This window comes from Eleutherodactylus coqui, chromosome 4, assembly GCF_035609145.1.
Source record: "Eleutherodactylus coqui strain aEleCoq1 chromosome 4, aEleCoq1.hap1, whole genome shotgun sequence".
NCBI lineage: Eukaryota > Metazoa > Chordata > Amphibia > Anura > Eleutherodactylidae > Eleutherodactylus > Eleutherodactylus coqui.
The window spans coordinates 78,091,987-78,117,747 of record NC_089840.1 but is presented as its reverse complement, the minus strand read 5'-3'; the positions used below and the strand labels follow the sequence as shown (position 1 = coordinate 78,117,747).

General features: G+C 43.6%; 1 protein-coding gene across 1 annotated transcript in view; it reads right to left on the bottom strand.

Annotated features, from left to right (window-relative positions):
- The window catches only part of LOC136625499 (smoothelin-like protein 2), a 90,252-nt gene that overhangs the window by 23,287 nt on the left and 41,204 nt on the right, over window positions 1–25,761 (bottom strand). The window contains exons 2-6 of the mRNA XM_066599711.1: window positions 22,654–22,741; window positions 22,062–22,283; window positions 16,790–16,849; window positions 15,630–15,696; window positions 3,220–3,387 (exon numbers count right to left, since the gene is read on the bottom strand). Of these exons, the coding sequence (XP_066455808.1) occupies window positions 3,220–3,387; window positions 15,630–15,696; window positions 16,790–16,849; window positions 22,062–22,283; window positions 22,654–22,741 (605 nt within the window). The remainder of the gene's footprint in view (window positions 1–3,219; window positions 3,388–15,629; window positions 15,697–16,789; window positions 16,850–22,061; window positions 22,284–22,653; window positions 22,742–25,761) is intronic.

Sequence of the window (25,761 nt, the reverse complement as noted above, 5' to 3'; positions counted from 1 at the left end):
ATGAAAAGGGCATTTGAAGACAAAATACCGTCCAAAATTCTGTTGTTGAACATAAAAAAAAAAATTTAAAAAAAAAAAAAAAAAAAAAAAAGTCTTCAAAAATTTTCAACCAAATGTGCTGAAAAGTTAGAAGACTGTCCCAATTTATCACACTGGCTGCTGCCATTAGTGATGTACTCCCGCTGAGACATCTTTATTCACTCAGACTTCTATTCTCATTTACATGGTTCTTCACAGGAGCGCCAGGCTTGTATTATACCCACTAGTGTTTCTGCCCTCTCTTCACTAAATAATGGTAGTAGTTGTCCATAAGGCTTATGCACTGTGACATTAGTATACCAGGGTTCCAGTTTTAAATCAGCCATATGGAAACTTTTCCAGAACATAATAACCACTCGTGTATAAATTGCAAAATAAAATGCAGTCAGCTGAAATATTGGAAGCATGTTCCCACAAGATTAATAACCATCGCATATTTACCCAAGAGATAATCATCCCTGAATACTCCTGTACCTGTCTCTGAAAAATGTAGACATCACAAAATCTAACAGAGCTTGAATTCCACTGCGAAAAGTTACATTTTTTTTTTAAAACATATTGTGCACCCTCTTTTACGCAAGATTAATGTATCTGTTTTGAGCTGTTAACATATGCTAGTTCTATATGCGTATACACATTTAAACTGTGATACTACAACTGTATCAGGCCGTTCTTACACGGACAGGTTGGATTCTGCATGCAGGAACCTGCAGCGGAATCCGGCCCTGACCGCAGCTGCTGACCCCAAGTACCTGAATTATCTTTACTGCGGATGACCGTAGACGTTCACCAGTCATGCGCAGTAGAGATTTTATTTTATTTTTTTTAAACATTTGTATTCCCTGCGCCGCCGCTGGTTGATAATGCGGGTACCCAAGGCCCATCCACAATGTCAATTGCGGATGGCTTCCATTGATTTTAATGGAAGCAGTCCGAGCGAAATCAACACAGAAATAGAACATGCTGTGATTTTATTTCCGCTCACAGAAATAGTGATCTGCTCGTCCGAGCAAATATGCGAATTATCTATCTTTGTAATGTATGCGGAATACCACGGATCATTAGTGTGGGTGACCATCGCAGATTCAAGTCTGGTTGTGCGAGACCGGCCGTAGGCATATTTCCATCTGCTCTTCATTTGTGTGAACATACAATTTCACTGAGTTTAGGACTAAAGACTGCATATATACACACAGTAATACATTCGATATATAAACATTTTACATTTAGCTCTGCTATGCACTATTATATGAGCTCTAGAAAGCTTTCTGGAGTGCGATATTTACTTAAATGGGTAACCTATGTAAATGGCACTATAGAGACTGTTCCTTGTGGAGGAAAACTATTTGCACCAGTATCAGTCATAAATATATCTCTTATATAAATAAATCTCTTCAGCAGTAGAGCATTACATTAGGATGCTGCAGGAAAGGGAAGGGATTTCGAGAGACCACAGGAGGCCGTTTAATGTGTTTTACATCTGTAGTTTTGTGATGGGGAAGACACTGGGAATTTAGTTGGAGGGCCTTTTACATGGGGTGAAGATTGCCTGAATGATTGTAAATACGAACATTCCCTCCAGACCATTGCCCAGTGTAAACAGGTCTAGTGTCTTACTATTTGTCGTTCGCCACATCTTTTACGCTGGCACAGATATAGTCAGAAAATACAGTACAACTAGTCATGAAAACTTCCCAGATAATTGCAATATATAAAAGTAAAGGAGCATTGTTCATCTTAGTATATTGATCGGCACTCGTTATGGGTAGTTCATCTGCCTCAGTGAAAGGACCCGTTCTGTAGCTGCCATATTGTATCATTGAGATATATAATGTTGGCCATTAAAATGAAGGAATACGAAATTACTATTTAAACCAATCCATTATAGGTTTATCAATGTACTTGGTTACATCTTCTTGCATGTTTACTTAAGTATGAACAGGAAAGAACTAGCAGAAGTATTTTAGCCTAAAGCATTTATCACCCTATCTATAAGAAAGGTGATAAAAAGCTAGATTAGTGGGGATCGGACCACTCAGCCCCCATGAATCGTCAGAACAAGGGACCTGGTCTCCCTCAACAGCAAGACCATGGCTAGAGGTTTGAAAGGAGCGGAGGTCGAGCATGCACTCTGCTGCTCAATTCAATACCTATGGCACTAGGATCAGCTATTTCTGTCAGTGTCTTAGGGCTCCTGCACACTGGTGAGAGCGATATCAGGCAGTGATTCACAGCCCAATATTGCTCTCGCAATGCTTCTAAGAAAAAAAGAAAAACATGGCTGCGAGGCGCTTTCACATGGAAACAGCCTGGCATCCCTGTGGGGTTTCCCTTCATCTCCACCACAGCTGTTGCAGCCGCAGCAGGGGACCGCGATGTTCTTCCATCGCTTTTAAATGGGGCCAGCGCTGCTGCCGCCAGCCCCATTGAAAACACGTGGAAACCCCTGGATCCGACAGCCTCGCATCCCTGCAAGGCTGAAGGAATCCCGCACAGCAGCTGTCACAGCCGCGGCAAGGGATCGCGATGTTCTCCTATTGTTTTCAATGGGGCAGACACTTGCCGCCGCAAGTCCCATTGAAAACAATGGGCGATATCGCAAAATTTAAAAAAATAAATAAATAAAATAAAAAAACTGATTTTTTTTTCACGCAGCATCGCAGGAGTGAAAACTGCGCAAGTGAGAATGAAACGATTGAAAATCATTGGTTTCATGACCATGCGTTTTCACACACTCTCGCATCGCAAGAAAATCGCGCAAATTTTCTTGCCAGTGTGAAGGAGCCTTTAGACTTTGAATAAAGAACACGTGATCGCCAAATCAAATCCATGGCTGTGGTCTTGTCCAGTAATCCTCAAGAAAGAGTGGTAGCATGTATGGTGTAAAAGATAAAAAGTCTCTTTAATCCCCTATAATAAAATGTGCAAAGTTTTGACCTTAGCGGTCTTTGTCAAGCTCGGTCTTGTAACTGAGGGTTAACTGGGTAGCAGAGTCTCCTGCTCTGGCTGTTGGTAGGGTCTCAAGGGTCAGAACCCCAATCTAGCATTTATCACCTATCGAGTAGAGACTTCTGACTCAAGTGCCCTTTAAACAGTCCGTACATCTGTGAACTTCTACAATGTTACAGCTTTGTTCAAAACGTTACATAAAGGTCTGGATTTAAGGAATGTTGCTCTTACTTGCCACTGTCTTGTTCAAACTTCTCAAAGAAAGCTTTGCGGACTTGGGTTCCGGAGGATCTTGGCAAAGTCTGTGACCTCATTAACTCACGTTTCTTCTCAGGCTGACGATTCAGAGCCGGGGGTGGAGAGTGAGATTTGGGAGTAACATCAAAATATCTGTCTGTGCTAAAAAGCAAACAAAGACAACATTGACTACTGGCCTACATGAACATCACATTATAAATAATGGATTGCAGTCTGAAATATGAACAATAAATCCTATAGGATCATTGAAAAACACATGTACCACCTATGGTTACTACAGAGGTCTCCATTCTACTTCTGAAGTGAATACAGACCACTGACTGAATTTTAATGTTGCTCTGTAAAACAATGCTTTAGAATTTATAACATTTTCCAAATAATGTAATCACACTATTCTCTGAACTGTCCAAAAAACATCTTACACATTAATTCATCTACGAGCGAAACAGAAATTATTATAAGCACAATATAAAATCCCCTCGCCGTGGTATGACAGCTACACAATCAACTTATGTTGGAAGACAAATATGACAACAAAGGCTATGACTAAAGTGCCTTGGCAAAAATCAGACCTGTGACTGTAGCACTACAAAGAAATTATACTAAAAACTTTGCATCAGTTTAGAAAAGCAAACACCTATTTTTGGTGGAAAAACTAAAAGAAATTTTGATGAAAAATAAAAACGGCTCATAACTGCAAACCATAGCTGCCCTAATCACCAAATATTGTTGGGCAAGATAGCGCAACAGATGCATTGAGAAGCTGTGGTGCTGAAAACCCTCCAGGATAATCACTACAATGGATTGAGCATTCAAAGGTTTAGTGTGGATAAAAAAATGGGGATATACAACAATGTATCCAAAACAAATCCAATACTCCAAATGTATTCATTAACAGTGTCCAAAATATTACAGTTCTATGGCTTAAGTCAGCGGTTCCCAAACTGTGCGCTAACAAAAGACTAGTGAGCGACTTCTCGCTCAGTGTAAACAGGCAGTTCATTCATGTGAACAGCCAGTCATTTAATTGATGGAGGTGGGCGGAAGAAATCTCTAGCGGGCTGTGCGTCCATTCACTGAACGGCTATCACTCTTGTGTGAAAGTGAGAAGTCTTCCTGTGTAAAGCCACCCTTAATTGAGATCCTAATCTCTTGACCTTAGCAGAGAGCAATTGCAAAGAGCAGATATCACTCACTATTGTTCTCTATGGGTGATGTTTGGGGCCTATACACAACGCCGCTAAGCAACAGAGCGGGAAATTTAAAACTAAAGTAAAATAAAAACCAGGATACCTGTGCATGAGATAGTGAGATAGGTGGTCATGCGCAGGCCAAAATCTGTCATATGCGGCGATACACGGGTCCACACTACAGTAAAATGCGAGCCCGCCCGTAGAGAGTTCTGTCCAAATTCAGCCTTTGTTCTTTTTTTGGAGCAGAAAATCTCATTTAAAAACCTCAAATTTTCTGGCCAGGTTGATTTCAACAGGTCATCAAAAAAACGGAATGCTGTCAGCATAAAGTAAAAATAAAGACATGTACAGTGTCAATGCTGTATATTGGCCGCTCCCGTTTTCCCCCTTTAATTACTGTCAAAAAATAATGTATTGTTCACCAGCATGGTGTAAAATTAATTACACGTTCAAACAATTCCACAAAGCAGTTGTAAAAGGGGCACGTCTATTGTAGAGGACATGTGCTTATCCGTTAAGATTGATGACCAAGCCATCAATCACCAAGCTACAGCAGCGGGACAGGCTAAGAGTCATATTGATGTCTTGAATATCCAGAATAACCAGTTTTGTCTGGAAGCCGTCCCATTTTGACTATTTTTTTTAAGGTTTTATGAAATTTTTGCTTTCTGACTACCATTATTACAGTTGCAAGGAGGTGGAAGAATTATTTCCTTTGTGACAGGAATCCACGCAGACGGGAGCAGAGAATGTGTCACCACTTGTAATAATAGGTCTGGGGATTTAGAAGGTTGTTCTTGTCAAAAGGTTTTACTGATTGTTGCCTACAGGATAGGATGCAGATCTCGGCGTACAGAAACAATCCCATGAGTAGCCCATAAAATACTTATAAATGGAAAAGATCATATAAAAACAAAATGCATTCAGTTCTGGCCCAACTTATAGTATTTGTCCAGTTTTTATTTTTTCTTTATTTGCTCTAGATTGCAAGCAGCTGGTTATAATGGTCAATAATTTGACTTTCTACCTGTTCTTCTATACAAAAAGACAATCAGCAGCTTACCTTGCTAAGACCCAATTTACACGCAAAGATGAGCGCTCAAAATTTGTCCATTTCTGGCAGTTTCGAGTGATAATATTGCAATAGGTACTAATAGGCTAATTAGACCATTAGTAGCTTGCTAGCTTCATTTGCATGTATTTAGAGAACAGCGGGTGGTCTGTTCTCTAAATACATATCCATAGTTCTGCCGCGGGATGCCGGCTGCATACAATCTTATCAGCGCTGCCTGCAGAGAACTCAGCATATGGTCCCTGCCATCAGGGACCACAGATTTCATGCTGACCTACAGCGATGAGGGCGCATTTACACGCAACGGCTATTAATGAAAAGCTGTTTGGACGTATTTTGAGCAATAATTGTTGCGTGTAAATGGGGCTCAAGACCTAATTTTTGTTTGTGCTGTTCTCAAGTGAAAGTAATTGTAATGGACTTCGCAGCCTTTAACTACAGCATTACATCAAGTATAACAAGGAAAATGGACAAGATACAGTAAAGGCTTCCATGCTATCTTTAAAATGTGTATATGTAAATTCATATTTTTAATAAATTATTACCACAACTGCAGAACATATGGACGTCAGAGAGATGGCTCCGTACCAGCATCTTCTATGCCTCAGAATGAAGAGCCACTATAAAACAGTGGCTACAGTCTGTCTAGATTATATAGTAGATATATGGTCAGGAACAGTGCCCTCCCTGTTGCTGGGGATTAGAGAAGCCTGACCTGTGGTGATCACCTAAAAAGCATTTGTCACCACTTTTTTCCCAATGAAACCTTGGAAAATGCACGAGTCCCTTTGAAGCCAATTTGCGGCAATTCTTAAACATTTTCATCCACTTTAATTTTAGGCTGCACTGTACTTCACATGCTTTGATTTGACTTCTTTTAAGCCAATGGCACGATAGTTGTGTAGTTGGCTACCAAGCAAGTCTCATAGTTTAGAGAACCAGAACATTCCACAGATTTATTTCAGAGGGAAAATAGTGGCGACAGGTCCTCTCCATACATCCTGCAAACACTTTATGCAAATATTGCTATGAATGACAGTCTTCATAATACAGTAAATGATATAACCTTAGAAACTAAATGTTGGTTGGTCTATAGAAAGAAATGAGACAGTAACTGGATGAAAACCTTACTAACCTTTTATGTCATATCCAGAGTGGTCAGTGTTTTTAGTAATGGAACAGAGTGGCTTTTCCCACAACACTTAGCCCCTTTTCCCTGCAGCCAGTTTTGGCCTTCCTACCCAGGCACCATTTTTCAAGTCGGACTTGTGTCACTTTAAATGGTAATAACTTTGGAATGCTTTTACTTATGTAGGGATTCTGAGATTGTACTTCACGTTAGTGGTGAGTTTTCGTTAATCGGTTTTACATTTATTTATAAAAATATATCTTAACTTTGAAAATTGCAAATTCTTTCAAAAAATTCTGCAAACTGAGTTTTTCTGCTTAGCAAAATAGCTAATAAATAACATTTACCATATACACGCTGTAGGTTGGTACCAATTTGAAAGTATGCTTTTATTTAATTTTGGATGATAGAGTGTGCAAGTATAGGGGCAATTTTAGTAATTTTGATGACAATAGCCAAAAAAGTGGATTATACCCACCTGATAATCAGGTTTCCAGTAGTCTCCACGACAGCACCAACTGAGATTGCCTCCTCCTGGTAGGACAGGAACATACTGAGAGGTTAAAAGCTCCCCCCCGTCCCCACTTTCCTCAGTGGATTCTAACGAATTGCCGGGGCAGGAGCTAAACTTAAATTTCTTCCCCTAACCGGGGTTTTTTTTATTTTTAAATTTATTATATTACTTTTATAGGGGGGGGGGGGGGGGAGGTACGGGTGCTGTCGTGGAGACTACTGGAAACCTGATTATCAGGTGGGTATAATCCACTTTTTCCCCCAGTCGTCTCCACGACAGCACCAACTGAGACGTACCAACTAAAGTTTATTAGGGTAGGATCGCTGCCGAGAGGACTTTGCGGCCGAAGGCCATGTCCTCGTCCTGCTGCACTTTTACCCTATAGTGTTTAGTGAACGTGTGGGTTTTTTTCCAGACTGCGGCCTTGCAAATTTGCTCGACCGAGGCTGAACTGTGTTCGGCCCATGAGGACGCTACTGCCCTTGTGGAATGGGCTTTAAGAGCTAACGGGATCTCCTTCCCGAGGGCCTTATAGGATTCTATGATGGCCAGACGGATCCACCTGGCTATGGACCTTTTTGCTGCTTTGCTACCCTTATTTGGGCCACTGAACTGGACGAACAAGTTGTCGTCCCGCCTCCAGTGGCTCGTTGTATCTATGTAGGTTAGGACTGCTCTCCTAACGTCCAGGCAGCTTAGGGTTCTTTCCTCCTCGTTTTTTGGGTTACTGAAGAATGAGGGGATTATTATATCCTGGGACCTATGAAAATCTGACACTACTTTTGGCATAAAGGCCGGGTCTGTTTTAAATATTAGTTTGGTGTCTGCGATTTTCATGAACGGGTGGCGGATGGACAAGGCCTGTAGTTCGCTAACCCGTCTTGCGGAGGTGATGGCTACTAGGAAGATGGTCTTGATTGTAAGCATTCTTATAGGTAGCGCTTCGATCGGTTCGAATGGTACCGCTGTCATGGCCCCTAGAACCCAATTAAGGTTCCAGTCTGGGAACAGGTTTATGGGCCTAGGGCGTAGTCTAGCTGCTGCTGTTAGGAACCTGTGGACCCATCTGTCGTCTGCGAATTTTGTGTCGCAGATGGCGCTAAGGGCTGAAACTTGGACTTTTAGGGTGCTCGGGGAGAGGCCCATCTCTAAGCCCTCCTGCAGGAATTCTAAGATTAGCGGAGTGTCGGGGATAGAATCCCCGCGATCCCTTCCCTGTCTCCATGAGGAAAACCTTCTCCAGACCTTCTGGTAGATCAGGTGGGTCGTCTTTTTCCTACTGGACATTAGGGTTTCTACTACTTTCTCTGAGAATCCTTTCTTTCTTAGCGAGGATTCCTCAAGAGCCATGCCGTTAAATGGAGTTTGTCTAGGCCGGGGTGGTTCAGTGGCCCCTGCGATAGAAGATCTGTCCAGGTAGGGAAGGTGACTGGGTCCTGGACGCTCAGTGTTGTCAGAAGACCGAACCAGCTTCTTTTCGGCCAGAAGGGGGTCACCAGGATTAGCGTGCATCCCTGGGTTCTGAAGTGCTGTAAAACCCTGGGGATTAGTGGTATGGGAGGAAAGGCGTAAGCCAGTCCTTGTCCCCAGTCCTGGCCTAGGGCGTCTACCGCTATCGGACGATCTCCTGGCCGGAGGGAGAAAAAGTTGCCTACTTTTGTGTTCTCCCTGGTTGCGAAGAGGTCCAACTGTGGGGTCCCCCACCGGTTGGTTAGGATTCTGAATGCCTCTGGGGAGAGGGACCACTCTCCTGGGTCTATTTGCTTCCTGCTGAGGAAGTCTGCTTTTTCGTTTAGTGTCCCCTTCAAGTGGGTTGCCGTGATCGAGAGGATCCAGCCCTCCGCCCAGTGAAAGATTTTCTGTGCGATGCTTTGCAGTGGGGGAGATCTTGTGCCCCCTTGGTGTCGTATTTGAGCGACCGCGGTGACATTGTCTGACAGTATTTTTATGTGTTGGTTCTGTAGCGAGTTGCCCAACTGCTGTAGAACCTGCCAAACTGCCTGTAGTTCTCTGAAATTTGAGGACTGTTCTTTTATCCTCTGAGGCCAGGGACCCTGAAAGAATTGGTTCCCCACATGCGCTCCCCATCCACAGGCGCTTGCGTCTGTTGTGATGTGGATGGCTGGGTTTTGTAGCCAGTGAACCCCTCTCCGCAGGTTCTCTGGGGATGTCCACCAACGCAGGGATGTTTTTGCCCTGTTTGGGATGTACATCCTTGCCCCTAACGAGGACTGCCTTTTGTCCCACGAGGATAGGACTACGGCCTGCAGGGCTCTGGTGTGGGCCTGGGCCCATGCTACTCCTGGGATGCATGATGTCAAGCTCCCCAGGAGAGACATTGCCTCCCGAATTGTGCAGAATCATCTTCGTAGGAAAGTTTTGACTATTCTGCAGATTTTTTGCATTCTCTCCTCGGGTAGGTAGGAGCATTGCGATTCTGAGTCGAGAGTTATTCCCAGAAACGTCTTCTGCTTGTCGGGATCTAGGCTGGATTTTTCCCAGTTTATAATCCATCCCAACGATTGGAGAAGTTCTAGTACTGTCTCCAGGTGTTTTGTTAGGAGTTTTTTGGACTCTGCTATTAATAGAACATCGTCCAGGTAGGGTACTACTAGGATCGATTTTTCTCTCAAGTGGGCGGCTACCTCCGCCATAATCTTGGTAAAGATTCTGGGGGCTGAGGATATCCCGAAGGGCAAGCATCTGAATTGGTGGTGCTCTATTCTTCTGCCAATGTCCACTGCGAACCGCAGGTATTTCTGAGAATCTTTGTGGATCGGAATGTGAAAATAAGCGTCCTTTAGGTCGATGGACGCCATGTAGGCTCCTCTGGGGATCAACTTTATTGTCGAGGAGATGGTTTCCATTTTGAATCTCCTGTATCGGACGCAGGTGTTCAGGTCTTTCAGATTTATTATCGTCCGGTGTTTCCCTCCGGGTTTTTTTACTAGAAAGAGCCTGGAATAATAGCCCTGGGTTTCCTCGTTTCACGGTACGGGAGATATTGCGTTTAACCGTTGCAAGTCGCGCACGCTTTGCCTTAGTAAATGTAGCTGTTTTTTTGGGGCTCGCGTGGTAATAAATTTCCTTCTGGGGATGGACACTAGCTCTATCCGGTATCCGTACTGTAGGATCTTTGGGATCCATGGGCCCCCGCAGATTGCGGCCCATTGATCCGCAAAGCTCCCCAGCCTTGCCCCTACGGGGATGGCGTCAGGGTCTCTGCTTTGGCTCCCCCTGGTGGGGGTTGAAGAGGATATTCCTTCCTCTGCCCCCCTTGGGGTAACTCCAGCGGCCTGTCTTGCCCTTGCCTCGGTAGGCCTCGGGCTGCTGCATTGGGGCCCGGGAAAAGGTCTTCACTCTCTGTGGCTTTTCCTCAGGGAACCCTTTTTTCCTGTCGGCCGCCTTTTCTAGAATTTTGTCTAGGTCCGGTCCGAATAGAAATTGGCCGTAGAATGGGAGGGCACACAATTTGTTTTTCGAGGCCAGGTCGCCTGACCATGATCTCAGCCATAACACCCTTCTGGCCGAGTTAGAGCAGGCTGTGGCCTTTGCTGAGAGCTTGACGGTCTCGGCCGCGGCGTCCGCTAGGAAGTTAGTTGCCATGCGCAAGATGGGAAGGGAGTTAAGGATCTGATCCCTTGGTGTTTTGTTGGTCAGGTGTAGTTCCAACTGCTCTAACCATACCCCCAGGGTCCGCGCCACGCAAGTGGCTGCGATCCCTGGCCTAAGGATGTTTGCCGCTGCCTCCCATGATTTCTTTAGGAGTCCCTCTGCCTTGCGATCCATGGGGTCTTTTAGCTGTGCGGCATCCTGAAAGGGAAGAGTCGTCCTCTTGGCTACCTTGGCCACCGGGACGTCTACTTTAGGTATTTCGTCCCAGCTTGCGCAAGCTTCCTCTTCCAAGGGGTATCTCCTTTTTACGCCTCGAGCGGAGAAGGAACCTGCGTCTGGTTTACTCCACTCTCTCTGAATTATTTTAGAGATGTTTTTGTGGACCGGGAAGGTATGTTTACGCCTCTCCCCAAGTCCACTGAATATTTCATCCTGTAGAGTCCGTGGCTCTCTGGGCTGTTCCATTTTTAATGTAGCCCTGACTGATTTAATTAATTCCGTCAAGTCGTCTTGATGGAACAAATATTTCCTGTAGTCCTCCTCCTCTGAGGACTCCTCGGCCGCCTGTTCCTCTTGCTCTGATCCGATGGAATTCTCGGAATCAGAAGGCTCCTCGGGAACATACGCCTTTTTCTGGCGTTTTGCTGGCGGTGCCGGCAGTGACGTTAGAGCTGATCGAACCTCCTCCTTCACCAGCTTCCTAACGTCATCCAGGAATCCCCCCCGATTCCTCTCTGACTAGCCTAGCCACGCATGCCTTGCATAGAGGCCTCTGGTACGTGGCTGGCAGTCTCGTCCCGCATTCCACGCATTTTCGCAGTTTTGTTCTGGGGGGGGGGGATGTCTTTTTTATCCCCCTGACAAACAAAGCATTTTTGCGGGTAAACATGCAATTTTTCCATATACAACATACTGGATATTTGCATTGTATTTTTGCCGCACTGGCTACTTACGGCCGCTGAGGCTGAGGTTTCAGCTGTCTCTGGGGCTGGAGCACTCATTTTTATACCAGTGCTGCAGACACCCTGCGACCTGTAGTGCTGGTGTTCTGGCTTCTCTCAGGTTCCTATTTGAATTTTCGCGCTCCTGCGCTAAGCCCCGCCCCCTCCGCTCCTAATGCAGACGCGATGACGTCATCGCGCTGGACGCGAGATGCGGCGCCCCGCCCCCTGCCGTCAAAGGGCTTCCTGGAGCGCCGCGCTGTAATTTCTGCCGGAGGACGAGGGGGACTGAGGCTCCCGCTTTGAACCCCCCATGGGTCGCCGCGGGAGGAACCTGGCCCGGGGGTTACCACCCCATGTGGCGTCCCGGGAGTCGTCTGGCTGCGAAGGGATGACAGGGTGAGCCACTGCCTTCCGATCCGCCTGTATACTTTCGCTGGCTTCTCCACCAGCTCCTCTCAGAGATCCTGCCTCCTGGCAGGACAGGAAGACACTGAGGAAAGTGGGGACGGGGGGGAGCTTTTAACCTCTCAGTATGTTCCTGTCCTACCAGGAGGAGGCAATCTCAGTTGGTGTTGTCGTGGAGACGACTGGGGGAAATCTATTTTTAATGCACCAATTCAGTTCTGTATACATCCGAAGTCCTATAAATCACCCCACTACGACATTAAGGGCATATTTTTGGGGGGATAAGCTGACGTTTTCATTGGGACCATTTGGGATGAAGACATTTCTGATAGTTTTTATTACATTTTTAAGAGACAAGCTGTTCAAAAAAGAAATTGCTAATTCAATGTGTTTGTTTTCGGAACCCGTTCATTGTGTGGAATGAATGGCTTGTTGTCTTTATTTTGTGGGTCACTATGGTTGTAGTGAGATATTATATATATAATTTTTTTTTACCACTTTTGAAAAATAAAAGCATTTTTCATAGACTTTGTTTTCCTTGCAGCACCATATTCAGAGACACAACTTATTTTTTCAACTGTAAAGCTGCTAAGCTTGTTTTTTCTGTGAAAAGCATATTCATTCACTGGTACCATTTTGAGATGCATGTGACTTTTTGATGATTTTTTTATTGCATGTTTTGAGAGCTAAAGTGAACAAAAAAATGCAATGCGGACTTTGTTTTTCTTGTTTTCCCATACAGTTACCCATACGGTATAAAGGATATGTTACGCTCTGTTATTCTCAGGGTCACTACGATTCCACTACTTTGGGATAACAGCAGTAGGTTCTATAGAATTATTTTTTTTTATTGAATCACCGTATTCAGAGAGTCATAACGTTATTATTTTTCTATCTATGGAGCTGTATGAGAGCTTAATTTTTGCAGGATGAGTTGATGCTTTTTATATTTTTTTGAGAGGCAGGATGATCAAAATCAGTGATTTTGCTTAATTATAGCGGTGTTTGCCATATGGGATAAATAATTTTATAGTACTGATTGTTACAAACTCTTTGATCTCAAATTTGTGGTGTTCTTTTGATCACTTAGTACAGTGTATTATCTTCATTGACATTAACTGCTGACAGTACAGCACTGTCGCTCACAGGCCACCGAACATGGCAACATCAGCACCCCATGATTGTATTGCGGAAGTGCTGATTGGAGAGGGAGAGGGCTCCCTCCTTCACCCAAAACACTCTAGATGATGTTGTCTGCATGGATAGTGGAATCTATAGAATTAAAGTCACCCGGATCAGAGGTAATCTCTATCCTGGGGTTTGCAGCTGGACACCGGCTGCAAGTTACAGCCATGATTCCAATCTGATTACTAGAATCTCAGCTTCTGGTTCCCTGGTAATCAGCGCAACATGGGAACTACCAGCCCCGCTGCATCGTACATGTACGGCGAGTGTTGTGAAGGAATGTCTGACTGTCTGAATTATTAACATTTGTTAAATGTAGCAATTCCATTCATCATTGTACAAGATTAGTAACGAGTCCCTTCAGCTAGTTTCTACATTCTTTACCAATGTTGTGGTGGCTGTGGTTAGGTTCACACTACTCATGGTAATGACAGAAAGGTCAATCTAAACCACAGCCCACTCTGAGCTCCAGAGCCCTAAGAGCTGCCCCTTCCATGTAGTAAAAGGACTAGTGACACGCTGTAATGAATTAGCTTGCTGTATGGTAAATTTTGATCACGTTGCATACCTTTTTTTCCCACCTTTAGGGCTCCTTCAAACTGGCGAGCGCGAAATTGCCGCGAGAAGTCACAACTTTGCTCATGAGATGTCTGAGCATCAGCGATGCTTTTTCTTGCAAAAACATCACTGCCGCTTGCAATTGTCTTGTGATAGACAATAGGAGTTTATAATGTTAAAAATGCATTGCATGAAAGTCGCAAGTTCATACTCTGCGATAAAAAAAGAAGGCTCCATAGGAAAATATGGGAGATTAAAAATAAAAAAAAAAAAAAAAGGTGCAGAAAGATGGGACATGCTGCGATTTTTTTTCACCCCATATCAAATGAGTGAAACCATTGATTTCATAACGCTTTCACTCATTCTTGCATTGTGCGATTTTATCGCTAGTGTGAAGGCACTCTTAGGATAATTAGCTGTGCAGCAAGATACCACTGATTCAAGCCTAACTTCTACAAGTGAAACAAGTGCTTTCAACAAGTTAAAAGGTGCTTTCCGCTTATAAAAACTTTTGTGGCCTATTCTCAGGATCAGTCATCAATAGTAAATTGGCAGGAATTTGTTGCCCAGGACCCCTGCCAATAGGCCGTTCACTGGGCTGGTGCAATCATGTATGGAACTAAATTCTGCAGGAAACAGAGAGCTGTGTTCTTACTGTAGTGACCAGGCTTGGTATTGCAGGCGAACGTCCCATTGAAACGAATGAGAACTTTACCTGTAATACAAAGCCTGGCCACTACTGTAAGAACAGAGCTGTCTTTTTCCTATAGAACTCAGCTCAATGAATTGGCATGCCAGCCTGGCAAACTGCCTATCTGTGGAGGCCCTGGGCAATGGACCCCAGTCATTCTACTATTGATGGCTTATCCTCAGGATAAGTCATCAATGGTCTACAACCGGAAAACCTCTAGACTAACATATACAAGCTACATGGTCAAAAAGATGCATCGCAAATCCTCTGCAAGTTAAGCTAAAGGGTCATGGCCTCTTCAATCCATCTAGTGACTGGCAAGGGACGCAGCTCAAAGCCCATGTCTCCAAGATAAAGATGGGGAATGTTCATTTTTGCCTCAAATAATTTTAAAGAGTTTAGGCATATCCATATAGGCTGTAAGCTAATAAATTCCCTTGGCAGGAGATATACTAGTATATAATAAGTATGAACATCAGAACATAGACATTTTTTGGCTGATTTATTTTTTCCCTTTTCTATTAAAAAAAGGAAAAATTAACTATAAACTAAGAATAGGCAGCTTGTTCCCAACAGCCATTTGTCCCCAACATCACTCCTCTATGTGTTATTCTCCTGTGGTTAGAAGTCGAGGGAGCATGCTCCTTTTAAGTGGTAGTAGGTAAATATTTAGTAGTACAGTTTTGAATTATAGTGTCAAGCAGGGATTATCAAATGTTATATGAAATGTATCGAAATGAATTTCCAACGACATACTGTCACCCGATTAGGAGAAAAGCCCCAAAAACGGTCGGCCTGTCCATGACTTTTCCTTCTGGAGAAGCCTGACTGACTTAAATCCCCAGTCATTATTACAAGGCTTGTTAAAATGTCTGACATTGACATGGAAGAATGCCGCCTTCTGATAGGTGGCGCTGTAAAGGCATTTGTTCCAATGGGCATCTTCCGATTTGCATGATCCTTCATACCCCAAAGATTTGTTCCATAAACACAAAACCCCAATAAAAAAAATTTCGGATACAATAACCACTTTTAGAGAAAACGGCCTATCAAGTGAATGCAAAATTAAGCACATACCTTTCAGAGATTGACGTGCTGGAAACACTGTAGCTTTGTGCAGATTTTGTAGCAGATAGGCTTTTTTCTAGAAAATTACAAAAACAAAATCATGAATCTGTTACTGAAATGTTAAAAAAAGCAAAAAGTTCAATAACTGCTAAAGCAACTTTTGAGAAAAGAGGGGACAATCTGATTTATGCACATCCATAACCTTATTCAAAAAGTAACTGTCACCACAAAAAATGTGTTATGAGTGCAGCTAATAGACATCCAAATAAAGTGCACTCGACTAAAATAGAGCAACTGCTGTATTGTAAGGCTGGGTTCACACAGGGCAGATTTGCCGCGGAAATTCTGTCCGGAATGTCGCTGCAGCAAATCCGCATGCGGCTGCGAGTCCCGGGATTAGCCGACCATGTGGACGAGATTTCTCAGAAATCTCATCCACACAGGACTGCGAATCCAGCGCGGCAAACCTGGCAGAAGCCGGCGCTGCGGATTCGATGGACGCAGCAGGTTCATTCTTTTTTTTCCCCCGTTGCGGTTGCGCTCTCCTCTATGGGAGCGCCGTCCGCAATGGAAAAGCATGCGGCCAAGCAGCTTCAAAACCTGCAGCTAAGTGCCCTGGGTTGTGAAGCAGTGCTTTTCCAGCGGAAATCTTGGGTTTTTCATTGCGGCCAAACCTGGAGATTTCCGCTGTAATACGCCGTATGGGAACCCAGCCTAATGAAAGAGGGATGCAGCTCAAACATTTGTCTCTTTGATTGGGACTTTGAGAAGATGTTCAGACATTGCACTATTTTAGTGTTATTAGGGAATTGAAATCGATGCTCTAATTTAGATCAGTCCTAGTCTTGTTTTCTTTTTGTCATTCGCTGACAATGCTCTTTTCAGGCATGAATTACCACTGACACAACACACACTATTACATCATAACTTCTAGCAGGTTTAACTGAAAGAGGAGAAAGTTACTAAATGACAAGCACATGTAGACAAATTCCACCTTGCTGGGATTATGTGTTAGAACTCTGACGCCTGCAGAGCATTACAGTCAGGTATCAACTGTGATTCTAATAGTTTACATTTAATGGCTATACTTCACATATAATCACATAATCCATTGACTCACAGCACTGAGGGAATTAAAAGTTTAAGTAGTAAGACAAGAGGATTCTCACCAGAGTTCGCCGTTATACCCATTGTCCTGACAACACTGGCATTCCATGTCCTGACAGCACCTAGGAGTAAAGAAGAGAAAATGATAAGCTGAAGTGTTTCGATAACAATACCTCATCCTTACATTAACCAGGTCATCAGCAAGTATTTAGAATGAGGTCATCCAAGCAACACCTGGTTCAAATGAAAAAGTCATTCCTTAAAGGGGTTGTCCCACAAAAAATATTGCCTATAGTTAGTTTAGTCTGAAACACTTTTTTTTTTTTTTTAAAGAAGTGTAAAAACAAAAAAGTTTTTAGCCTTCAATAGTCCAGAACTAATGTTGGAAACAGCAGGTGGCACTATTCTGTGTCCATCTCAGTAATTGTACCACCTGCTCAGTCTTGCTTCCCCTCTCTGCTCCACTGGGTATGTGGAGGGATCCCTAGTATGGTGAGCGGCTGCTTCTGAAGTCCTTGTGTCTTCTCCAATGTCACAGGAGATGCTGAGCAAGTGAGGAGAGACACACAACATTACTGCTGAGAAATAAGCCCAAGTTAGTAAAGGTTCCTAGGTAGTCATACCAAGGTAGCCCAAACACAGAAAGGCCCTTGAGTTTTTAACATTAGAAAGTCCCATTGACAAATCACGTTAAAAAATGCAAGTGGGTGTGAGCCCCAATACAGATATTTGTAGCTGCTAACAGCCATTACAGGTCTGTTTTCAATATATTGGGTTCTCCATGCATCTGGAAGAGCTCATTGACTTACAATGGGTTCTATCAGGACTAAGCAATTTTTTTCCCATGGTTAAAAAAAAACAAAAAAAAAAAACTGAAGAGACTGGAATGACCGCTGTTGTGAACAAAGCAATATACTGGTGAGCAACAATAGCACCTAAGATTTTTTTTCCCTTAAGATAGTAAAAACTCTGCAGTTTAAAAAAAAACAACACAAATACTTCTGAATCCTCGACCTTAGAGATGGAATTAGGTCAAGCTGGCTCGACTACACTATTCTATACTCCAATATAACAAAAACGAATGGAATCCTTATCAAAGCAGAAACCAAAGTGGTGTCCATTCCACTAATAAAGTGAATGGTTGAATTCAGGAGCTCCATCGCAACAGTGTTTTGTGACATAACTGAGACAGAGTCCTATAGTGTAGTGGAAAGCACCATGTGAATGCTCACCAATACTTGCAGAAGGGAGCAACTTATTTAAATACCACTTTTTTTTGGGGGGGGGGGGGGTGTTGGAAGTTTTTCATACCAGCAACTCTTTCATGGGTCTCAGTACTAAATGGCAACTCATGTGCACTTAGGGTATAGAAAAGTTACAGGACGACAGGTGCTTTTACACGGGACGATTGTTGAGTGCTTAGGCTCCGGACAGTCGTCCCAGCAATAATTTCTCCTGTGCTTTCACACAGGAGCCATGATAGCTCAGTGAATGAAGACCGGGGAGGTTGGAGAGCACTTCCACCCACCTCCATTCACAGTAAACAGGCAGTCGTTCATAGATGAACAACTGCCTATTTACACAAGCTGATTGTAATCGGATTTTTAGGTCTGCAGAAACTGAATGATGAACGATAATTGTTTTAGTTCAGTCACTGGCAGCATTTAAACTGAATAAGGCTGGGTTCACACGGGGTGGATTCATCGTGGATTTCCTGCCTTTACTCATTGCAGATCCGCCGGACGGACAAACCGTTGCGTCTGCAGTGCAAGCCAAAGTCAATGTGTTTTGGCAAAAAGTTGTTCTCACAGTGCGGAAATGTTGCGGCGTGTTTTTGGAGTACGCAGCATGTCAATTCTTTGGAAGTTTTTGTGGCTAAACCGCAGAAAAAAAAAAAATTTTTTAAAAAACTGCACATAAAGCTTGTCAGTGGTTTGCCACATAAGCAGAAATTCTGCAGGAAAACCGCAATGAATCAGCTCTGTGTGAGCCCAGCCTAATTGTTCAGATTTGCAAGATTCAGAAAGAATCTGAATAATAATTGTCCAATACAAGAAGGGCCCAAAGTTATTTAATGTCCTTAGGTAACATTATGTGAAGGCTGTTAGCAAAGCATGAAGTGCAATATCTCACAGCAATGAACTATCGCACAGAACAAACCACTTTTAGTTAAGTGCTATTCAAATCTACTCTAACGATTTATCATTTTCACCTAACTATCAGTTACAGGAGTGTGATCCGCGGCTTTGCTGGCTTAAAAAAACATAATTGTTAATCTGTGTAATTATGTAGGATTTACTCAATGATGTTCAATTAACTCAAAAATAAAACAAAGGAAGCTGCCAGCAGGAGGAAGTGTAATTCTAAGCTAGCTGCAATGAAAGGGTCTCTACAGGGCCAGTCCTTTGTTACATTCTTTAATTTATCATTGAGCTGGAAATTTATGAAAAACTGTACAGATACCTTTAAAAATAAACTAATAAAAGTATTGTTGGTAGTAACTTGAGTAAAATCTGCAACACCACTACAGTCAAACCTCTAGTTCCGACATGGAAGCCTGCCGGAGCGCCTGAAGAGGGAAGGGGACGCCACCTGCGAGGTCAAGTGGGCCGGCAAAACTAGAAGCAGACAGCGAAACTGGAGGCGAAATACTGGCTAGAAAAATCAGCGACACTGGTGAAAGGAGAAGACAACGAAAGTAGAGGTTTGACTGTACACTGTTGGTATTGTGTAATAATATGCAATCACTCAGCTGCTCTTATTTGCCGTCAGTCCCTTTATCATCAGGGATTAGCAGAAATGGCAAAGGAAACTGGTGGTATGCAGGATAAGGTGGTCCCAAGTACTTGGTAACAGGCCTACTTGTAACAGAAACTGTTACAAGACCTGGTTGTTACAACTCATATATATTCATCTAAATGTAACAAATTTTTTTGTATATTAATTAGTAACCATTTTTATTATGACCAGCTATATAGCAGAAAAAAAAAAAACTAACAATACTCAAATAGTGCTCAAAATTTAGCTGACTTGCAGGCAGCTTAATTTATCATTTGAGGGTAAAGATTTTTTTTTTTGAGACCAAGGATTTTATAGTGGCTGTTGATTGAAATTAATAATAAACTTTATTTGTATAGCGCCAACATATTCGGCAGCGCTTACATAGACAGGGGGGAATACAGAAAGACAAAATACAAACATTACAGAACCACGGTTACATATAGTAATCAGTTGATGGAAACAATAGGGGTGAGGGTCCTGCTCCAACGAGCTTACATACTACAAATAATGGGGTGATACAGAAGGTAAAGGGCTGGAGATGTGCGCGGTATGGCGAGGTGGAGAGTGAGGGGTGATATACACATAGACAATGGTCAGACATTTAGCCGTGTGATGGCAGAAACGGTATGACTGCAGGAGCGGTTTATGATGGCTAGCAGGGATTGCAGTCAGTAGGTCAGAGAGCATGTTATCAGGCGGAGTACAGAGGGGTTTGTTTAGGGAATGCGGTATGCCTCCCTGAAGAGGTGCGTTTTTAGAGCACGCCTGAAGTTCTGCGAGTCCTGGATTGCTCGGGTAGCCTTTGGTAGTGCGTTCCAGAGGACAGGTGCTGCTCTGGAGAAGTCTTGGAGGCGGGAATGAGAAGTTCGAATGAAAGGGGCACTCAGTCTGGTTTCATTAGCAGAGCGGTGAGCCCGGGCTGGTTGATAGATTGAGATGAGGGAGACTATATAGGGTGGCGCTGCACTGTGGAGGGCTTTGTGGATGAAGGTAGCGAGTTTGAATTGAATTCTGTATTTAACGGGCAGCCAGTGCAGTGACTGGCACAGGGCAGAGGCGTCTGAGTAGTGGCTGGACAGGAAGATGAGCCTGGCTGCCACATTCAGGATGGATTGGAGAGGGTAGAGTCTGGTGCAGGGGAGGCCGATCAGCAACGAGTTGCAATAATCGAGCCGGGAGTGGATGAGGGCGACAGTAAGCGTTTTTAACGTCTCCACAGTGAGAAAAGAGCGGATTCTTGCAATGTTCTTGAGGTGCAGCTGACATGTTCGGGCCAGAAATTGGATGTAGGGGGTAAGAGAGAGATCAGAGTCAAATATGACCCCAAGGCAGCGGGCATGTTGTCTAGGAGTTATGGTGGCGCCACACACTGAGATGGAGATATCAGGATGAGGTCAGTTAGTGGAGGGTGGAAATACCAGTAAGTCAGTTTTAGAGAGGTTTAGTTTTAGGTAGAGAGAGGACATAGTGTTAGAGACAGCGGACAGACAGTCGGTGATGTTTTGGAGGAAGGGTGCAGAGATGTCATGGGCAGAGGTGTATAGCTGGGTGTCGTCAGCGTACAGGTGGTATTGGAGGCCAAATCTCCTGATGGTTTGTCCAATAGGGGCTGTGTAGATAGAGAAGAGAAGGGGGCCGAGGACCGAGCCCTGGGGGACCCCAACAGCAAGGGGAAGAGGAGGGGAGGTAGAGCCAGCAAAGGAGACACTGAAAGAGCGGTCAGATAGGTAGGAGGAGAACCAGCAGAGGGTAATGTCCTTTAGAAATTACACTAGTTTAAAAAAAACAAAAAAAAAAAAACAAAAAAAACACACACCTAGAAAGAAGTTGTTTTGCTGCAAAACTTGGCATGCAGTTACACCTCAAGTAGATATACAAATTATTAGATGAATGGTCTTGCCACCTGTGGCCTTAAAAGTGGTTCTGTATTTGGCCTATAAAAAGGAGTCTGCAACGCTCCCCGAAGCACTGTAGCCCCTTGAAACTGCTGATCAGGGGGAGGAAAAGGGTGCCTGAAGGTTGACCCCCACTGACCGGACACTGAGGACTTATCCCAAGTATCATAAGGATATTTCATCAATATCCAAGTCCTGGAAATCGCCTCCCCTTCTCCCTTTTCCTGAACAGAATTTAGCAAATCGTTGTTTTCCATGTAAATCAGTTTATTACAATATAAAAGCTTTGTGTATTAAAAAGCACTTATTACTATATTCTGTAATTAAATGACACTCACAATCAAATCTGAATATTCGCCAAAAAAGACTGTGCCAAGTCTCAGAAAATGAACTGGCAGCAAACAAGTTTTACCAATCAAGAAATAAAATTGTAAACTGGTTCCCTCTTTAAAAAAAAAAAAAAAAAAAAAAAAAAAAAAAGGGAAATCTAAAAACAGTAGGATCGGGACATAAGAAAAGGTGTTCAAATTGCTGATTCCCCATATTATATATTCACAAGCAAGTTACAGCTGGCAGGTGTAATTCTTTAGATGAACTTATGATCTCGCTTATGACGATATATACAGGAATGTAACCTTTAATCCTTTAGCGTTCTCACCTTGCGTACCGCTTTGCTTCGATACAATTTCCACTGGACCTTTTGGTTCTGAGGCATGCTGACGGCTGCTTCCATTGGAAGTGATAGAGTGGGAGTCTCCGCATACTTTTGTCACAGCGGTAACAGGCATGTGTGGCATTCTGACTGGCAGACCTGGTAAATGGTCCTGTTTTGGAAGCATGGGAACCTCAGAGACAGAATCCAATGGGATCTTCGCTTTCTCTGTTAAACATGTATGGGAAAAGCATTAGGCAAGAATACTTGAACTGGCAAAGTCATTCAAAAATCAAGCAACACAAGCATGGACAGAAAGTAGGGCAAATGACCTAGCTTCAGAAAATGCATGCCATTGTCTTAATAAAGAACAATGTAATTCTGCATCAGCAAACACCTAGTTGTAATATATACAGTTTTTCTAAAAACAGATTTATTGCCTACAAAAGGTTTCTACTTAATTAAAAATATGGGAGGCGCCAAATGTGCAAGGAGCATAGAAAAGAATATACGGGACTATTTAGCTAAAAACAACTACCTTAACTGAGTAAAATTAAATTGAACTAACCATGCTACGCCATTTTATCAGCATACATACCAGTGTATAGTTGATGTCCATTTTCCATAACTGAATTACTAGTTTGTTTTGCAGCATCGACATCATTGTGTGCCTCTGGCACCACGCTCTGCCAAGGAAATGAACCAAATAGAACATGAATATGCCAGCTCATAGCCGATTAGCGATCACATTTAAGGCACAAGGGTACAGATTATGTCAACTTGAATAATAGCAGGATTACAGAAGGCTTAGAATCTAATACACTTTCACACTGGATGGCTAGCCAGGGCTTTAAGAGATTTTACTGGGGTTATGCTTGAGAGTGCAAGGATTACAGTAAAGCTATGCTCAGGCAGTGAAAGATTACCATTGCATCAACGTCAACTCATAAGAACATTCAGAGCGATCCGGCTAATTGTATATATTATGTCTATGCCTTTTATTCCTAAATTAAAAAAAAAAAAAGTCAATGAATATTTTGTATGAAATGTAGCATTTCACTACTGCCAACCAAACATAACAACTAGATCTACCTAACAAGTCTACTCCCAAATTATTTTTTCCTACACGTTACAGCATAAAAGCCAAGGATAATTTCTACTTATGTATGCTCAATCATTTTATAAAAAGGTACAGAGAACAAGGAGAGATGTAAAAAATATAAAAAGGAATGTGCAAAACCTATACCGTATATCAGAGGGGCTTGGGGGTGGAGCAGGACAGAAGGGTTTTCTCTTTGGTGTACTTTAAAACCTGTGTCATGTCCCACCCCATACTATGCATTACACAGGATACATACACATCGTCAAAAAACAAACAAACAAAAACATAACATCCCCCCCTAGAAGAAGTTGTCGGAATCTAATGAAACTTTATATGTGTGATTGCAGAGTTGATATAAGGGATTACAATATCAGAGAAAAACGTATTGCAGAAAACGGACCCCTTGAAGGGAGGTTCTAGTACCCTGTTGTACTGCCTCTAGCTTGGATACAAGATGTGATATGGACAGGCATGCAGGCTCTAGTACCCTGTTGTACCACCTCTAGCTTGGATACAAGATGTGATACGGGCAGGCATGCAGGCTCTAGTACCCTGTTGTACCGCCTCTAGCGTGGCTACAAGATGGGATATGGGAGGGCATGCAGGCTCTAGTACCCTGTTGTACCGCCTCTAGCGTGGCTACAAGATGGGATATGGGAGGGCATGCAGGCTCTAGTACCCTGTTGTACCGCCTCTAGCGTGGCTACAAGATGTGATACAGGTGGGCATGGAGGCTCTAGTACCCTGTTGTACCGCCTCTAGCGTGGCTACAAGATGTGGTACAAGCGGACATGGAGGCTCGAGTACCCTGTTGGGCTGCCTCTATCTTGGATATAAGATGTGATACGGGTGGGCATGGAGGCTCTAGTACTCTGTTGTACTACCTCTAGGTTGGATGCAAGATGTGATACAGGTGGGCATGAAGACATACAGGTTCTATATGGTATTCTGCAGAATATCACTTTACATTTGCTGTAACTGAGCCTTTAGAAAATGCAAACTCATGAGCTGTTGAAGTTGGCATCCCAGAAGGTTGCATACATGTTTTACTGACGATAAATCTGGTGAGCGGTCCACGGAGATGTGACAATGTTGTGGGGACATTCCTGCGACCCCCTTGTGTGTGTGGCTGAGCATTATCCTGCTGGAAAATGCCTTTTGGAAGCCGCCAATGAGAGGAACACATGTGGCTGCTGGAGGTCCTGAACACATTGCTGAGCCGTCATTATCCCTGGTACCACTATTAGGGATGACCGACTGTTGTATGCAATGCCCCCCCCCCCCCCCCCCCAATCTATCACACCAGCAGTGGAGGCAGTGTGCCACTCCACAACAAATGCGCTCATCTCTAGGTCCCCAGACATGAACACGTCCGTCATCAGTGCTCAAACTAAATCGGATTAGTCACTGAAGACAACCAGGTTGTGCTCTGTAGCAGTCAAGTTTTATCTTTCATGACACTACTGCAAACGGAGGCAATGGGGGGTGTCAAAGGGAGTACAGGTAATGGGTGCTGTGAGACCAAATGTCCTTCATCCAAGCGCCTAGAAAGTCTTCTGACAGACACAGGGGACTGAAACTATGGCGCCACCTGTCACAGGATGGCAGACAATGAAACGGTTGGACCATGAGACGATCTGCTCTACTGGTGGTCTGCTGAGGGCGTCCTAAACCCAGTTGTCTTATGTACGTGCCCTCACACATTCACTTGTCCCAACACCTCCTAACAGTCTGGTCAAAACGGCCCAGGTACAGGCAAGCCATCATTATGACCATCTAGTTGCTCGCATTCCAATAAGGTCTCTCACCGGGGTCCGCCACTCGGGCCCCTGACTGATCAGCTGAGTGGGTGCATGCTGTCAGCGACGCAATAACACAGAGGTCAGGGCGGAAGTCTCCGTGCCGACCTCCCATGTAGTTGCCAGCGCTTATAACTGCAGGCACAGCTCCCATTGATTTCCCTCTGCCTCCTACATTGATCATTAATTCTGAAATACAGATAAAATCCAGCTCAAAACAGATAAGTTCACTGAGGAATCAGGTTACATGCTGCCCATACAAGTCAATGGAGAAGGAAGGAGTTACAAAGAGACAAAGACGGCGCTGCATTAGTACTGCTGTATAATGTCCACCATGGTGCTGCTACTTCTGATGGTGTGTTATAGAGGACTAGGGAGACATCATACCAGTTAGTCTCTACCCACTAGCTAGAGATAACCAAGAATTACAGATGGACCCTGGTGAAAAATTCCTTACACATGCTTTATAGTGATCAGATATAATGTAATTCCACATGTACACATGGCAGCTTAATTCTGGAGGGGAAAACAAACACTTGAAATGACGGGCATGCTTTAAAGTCAAATTCTGGTTGGAAAAAAAAATTAAAACATTTAATGTACTTATTTTCACCTGATATAATGGACCTGTCTCAAGTCTGCTGTACTCGCCTGGTCAATTCAAAGATTAAAGGGGTTGTCCGAAACTGGTTTTTTTTTTTTCAATAGGCCCCCCGTTCGGCGCGAGAGAAACCCGATGCAGGTGTTAAAAAAAAAAACAAAAACGGACAGTACTTACCCGAATCCCCGCGCTCCGGTGACTTCT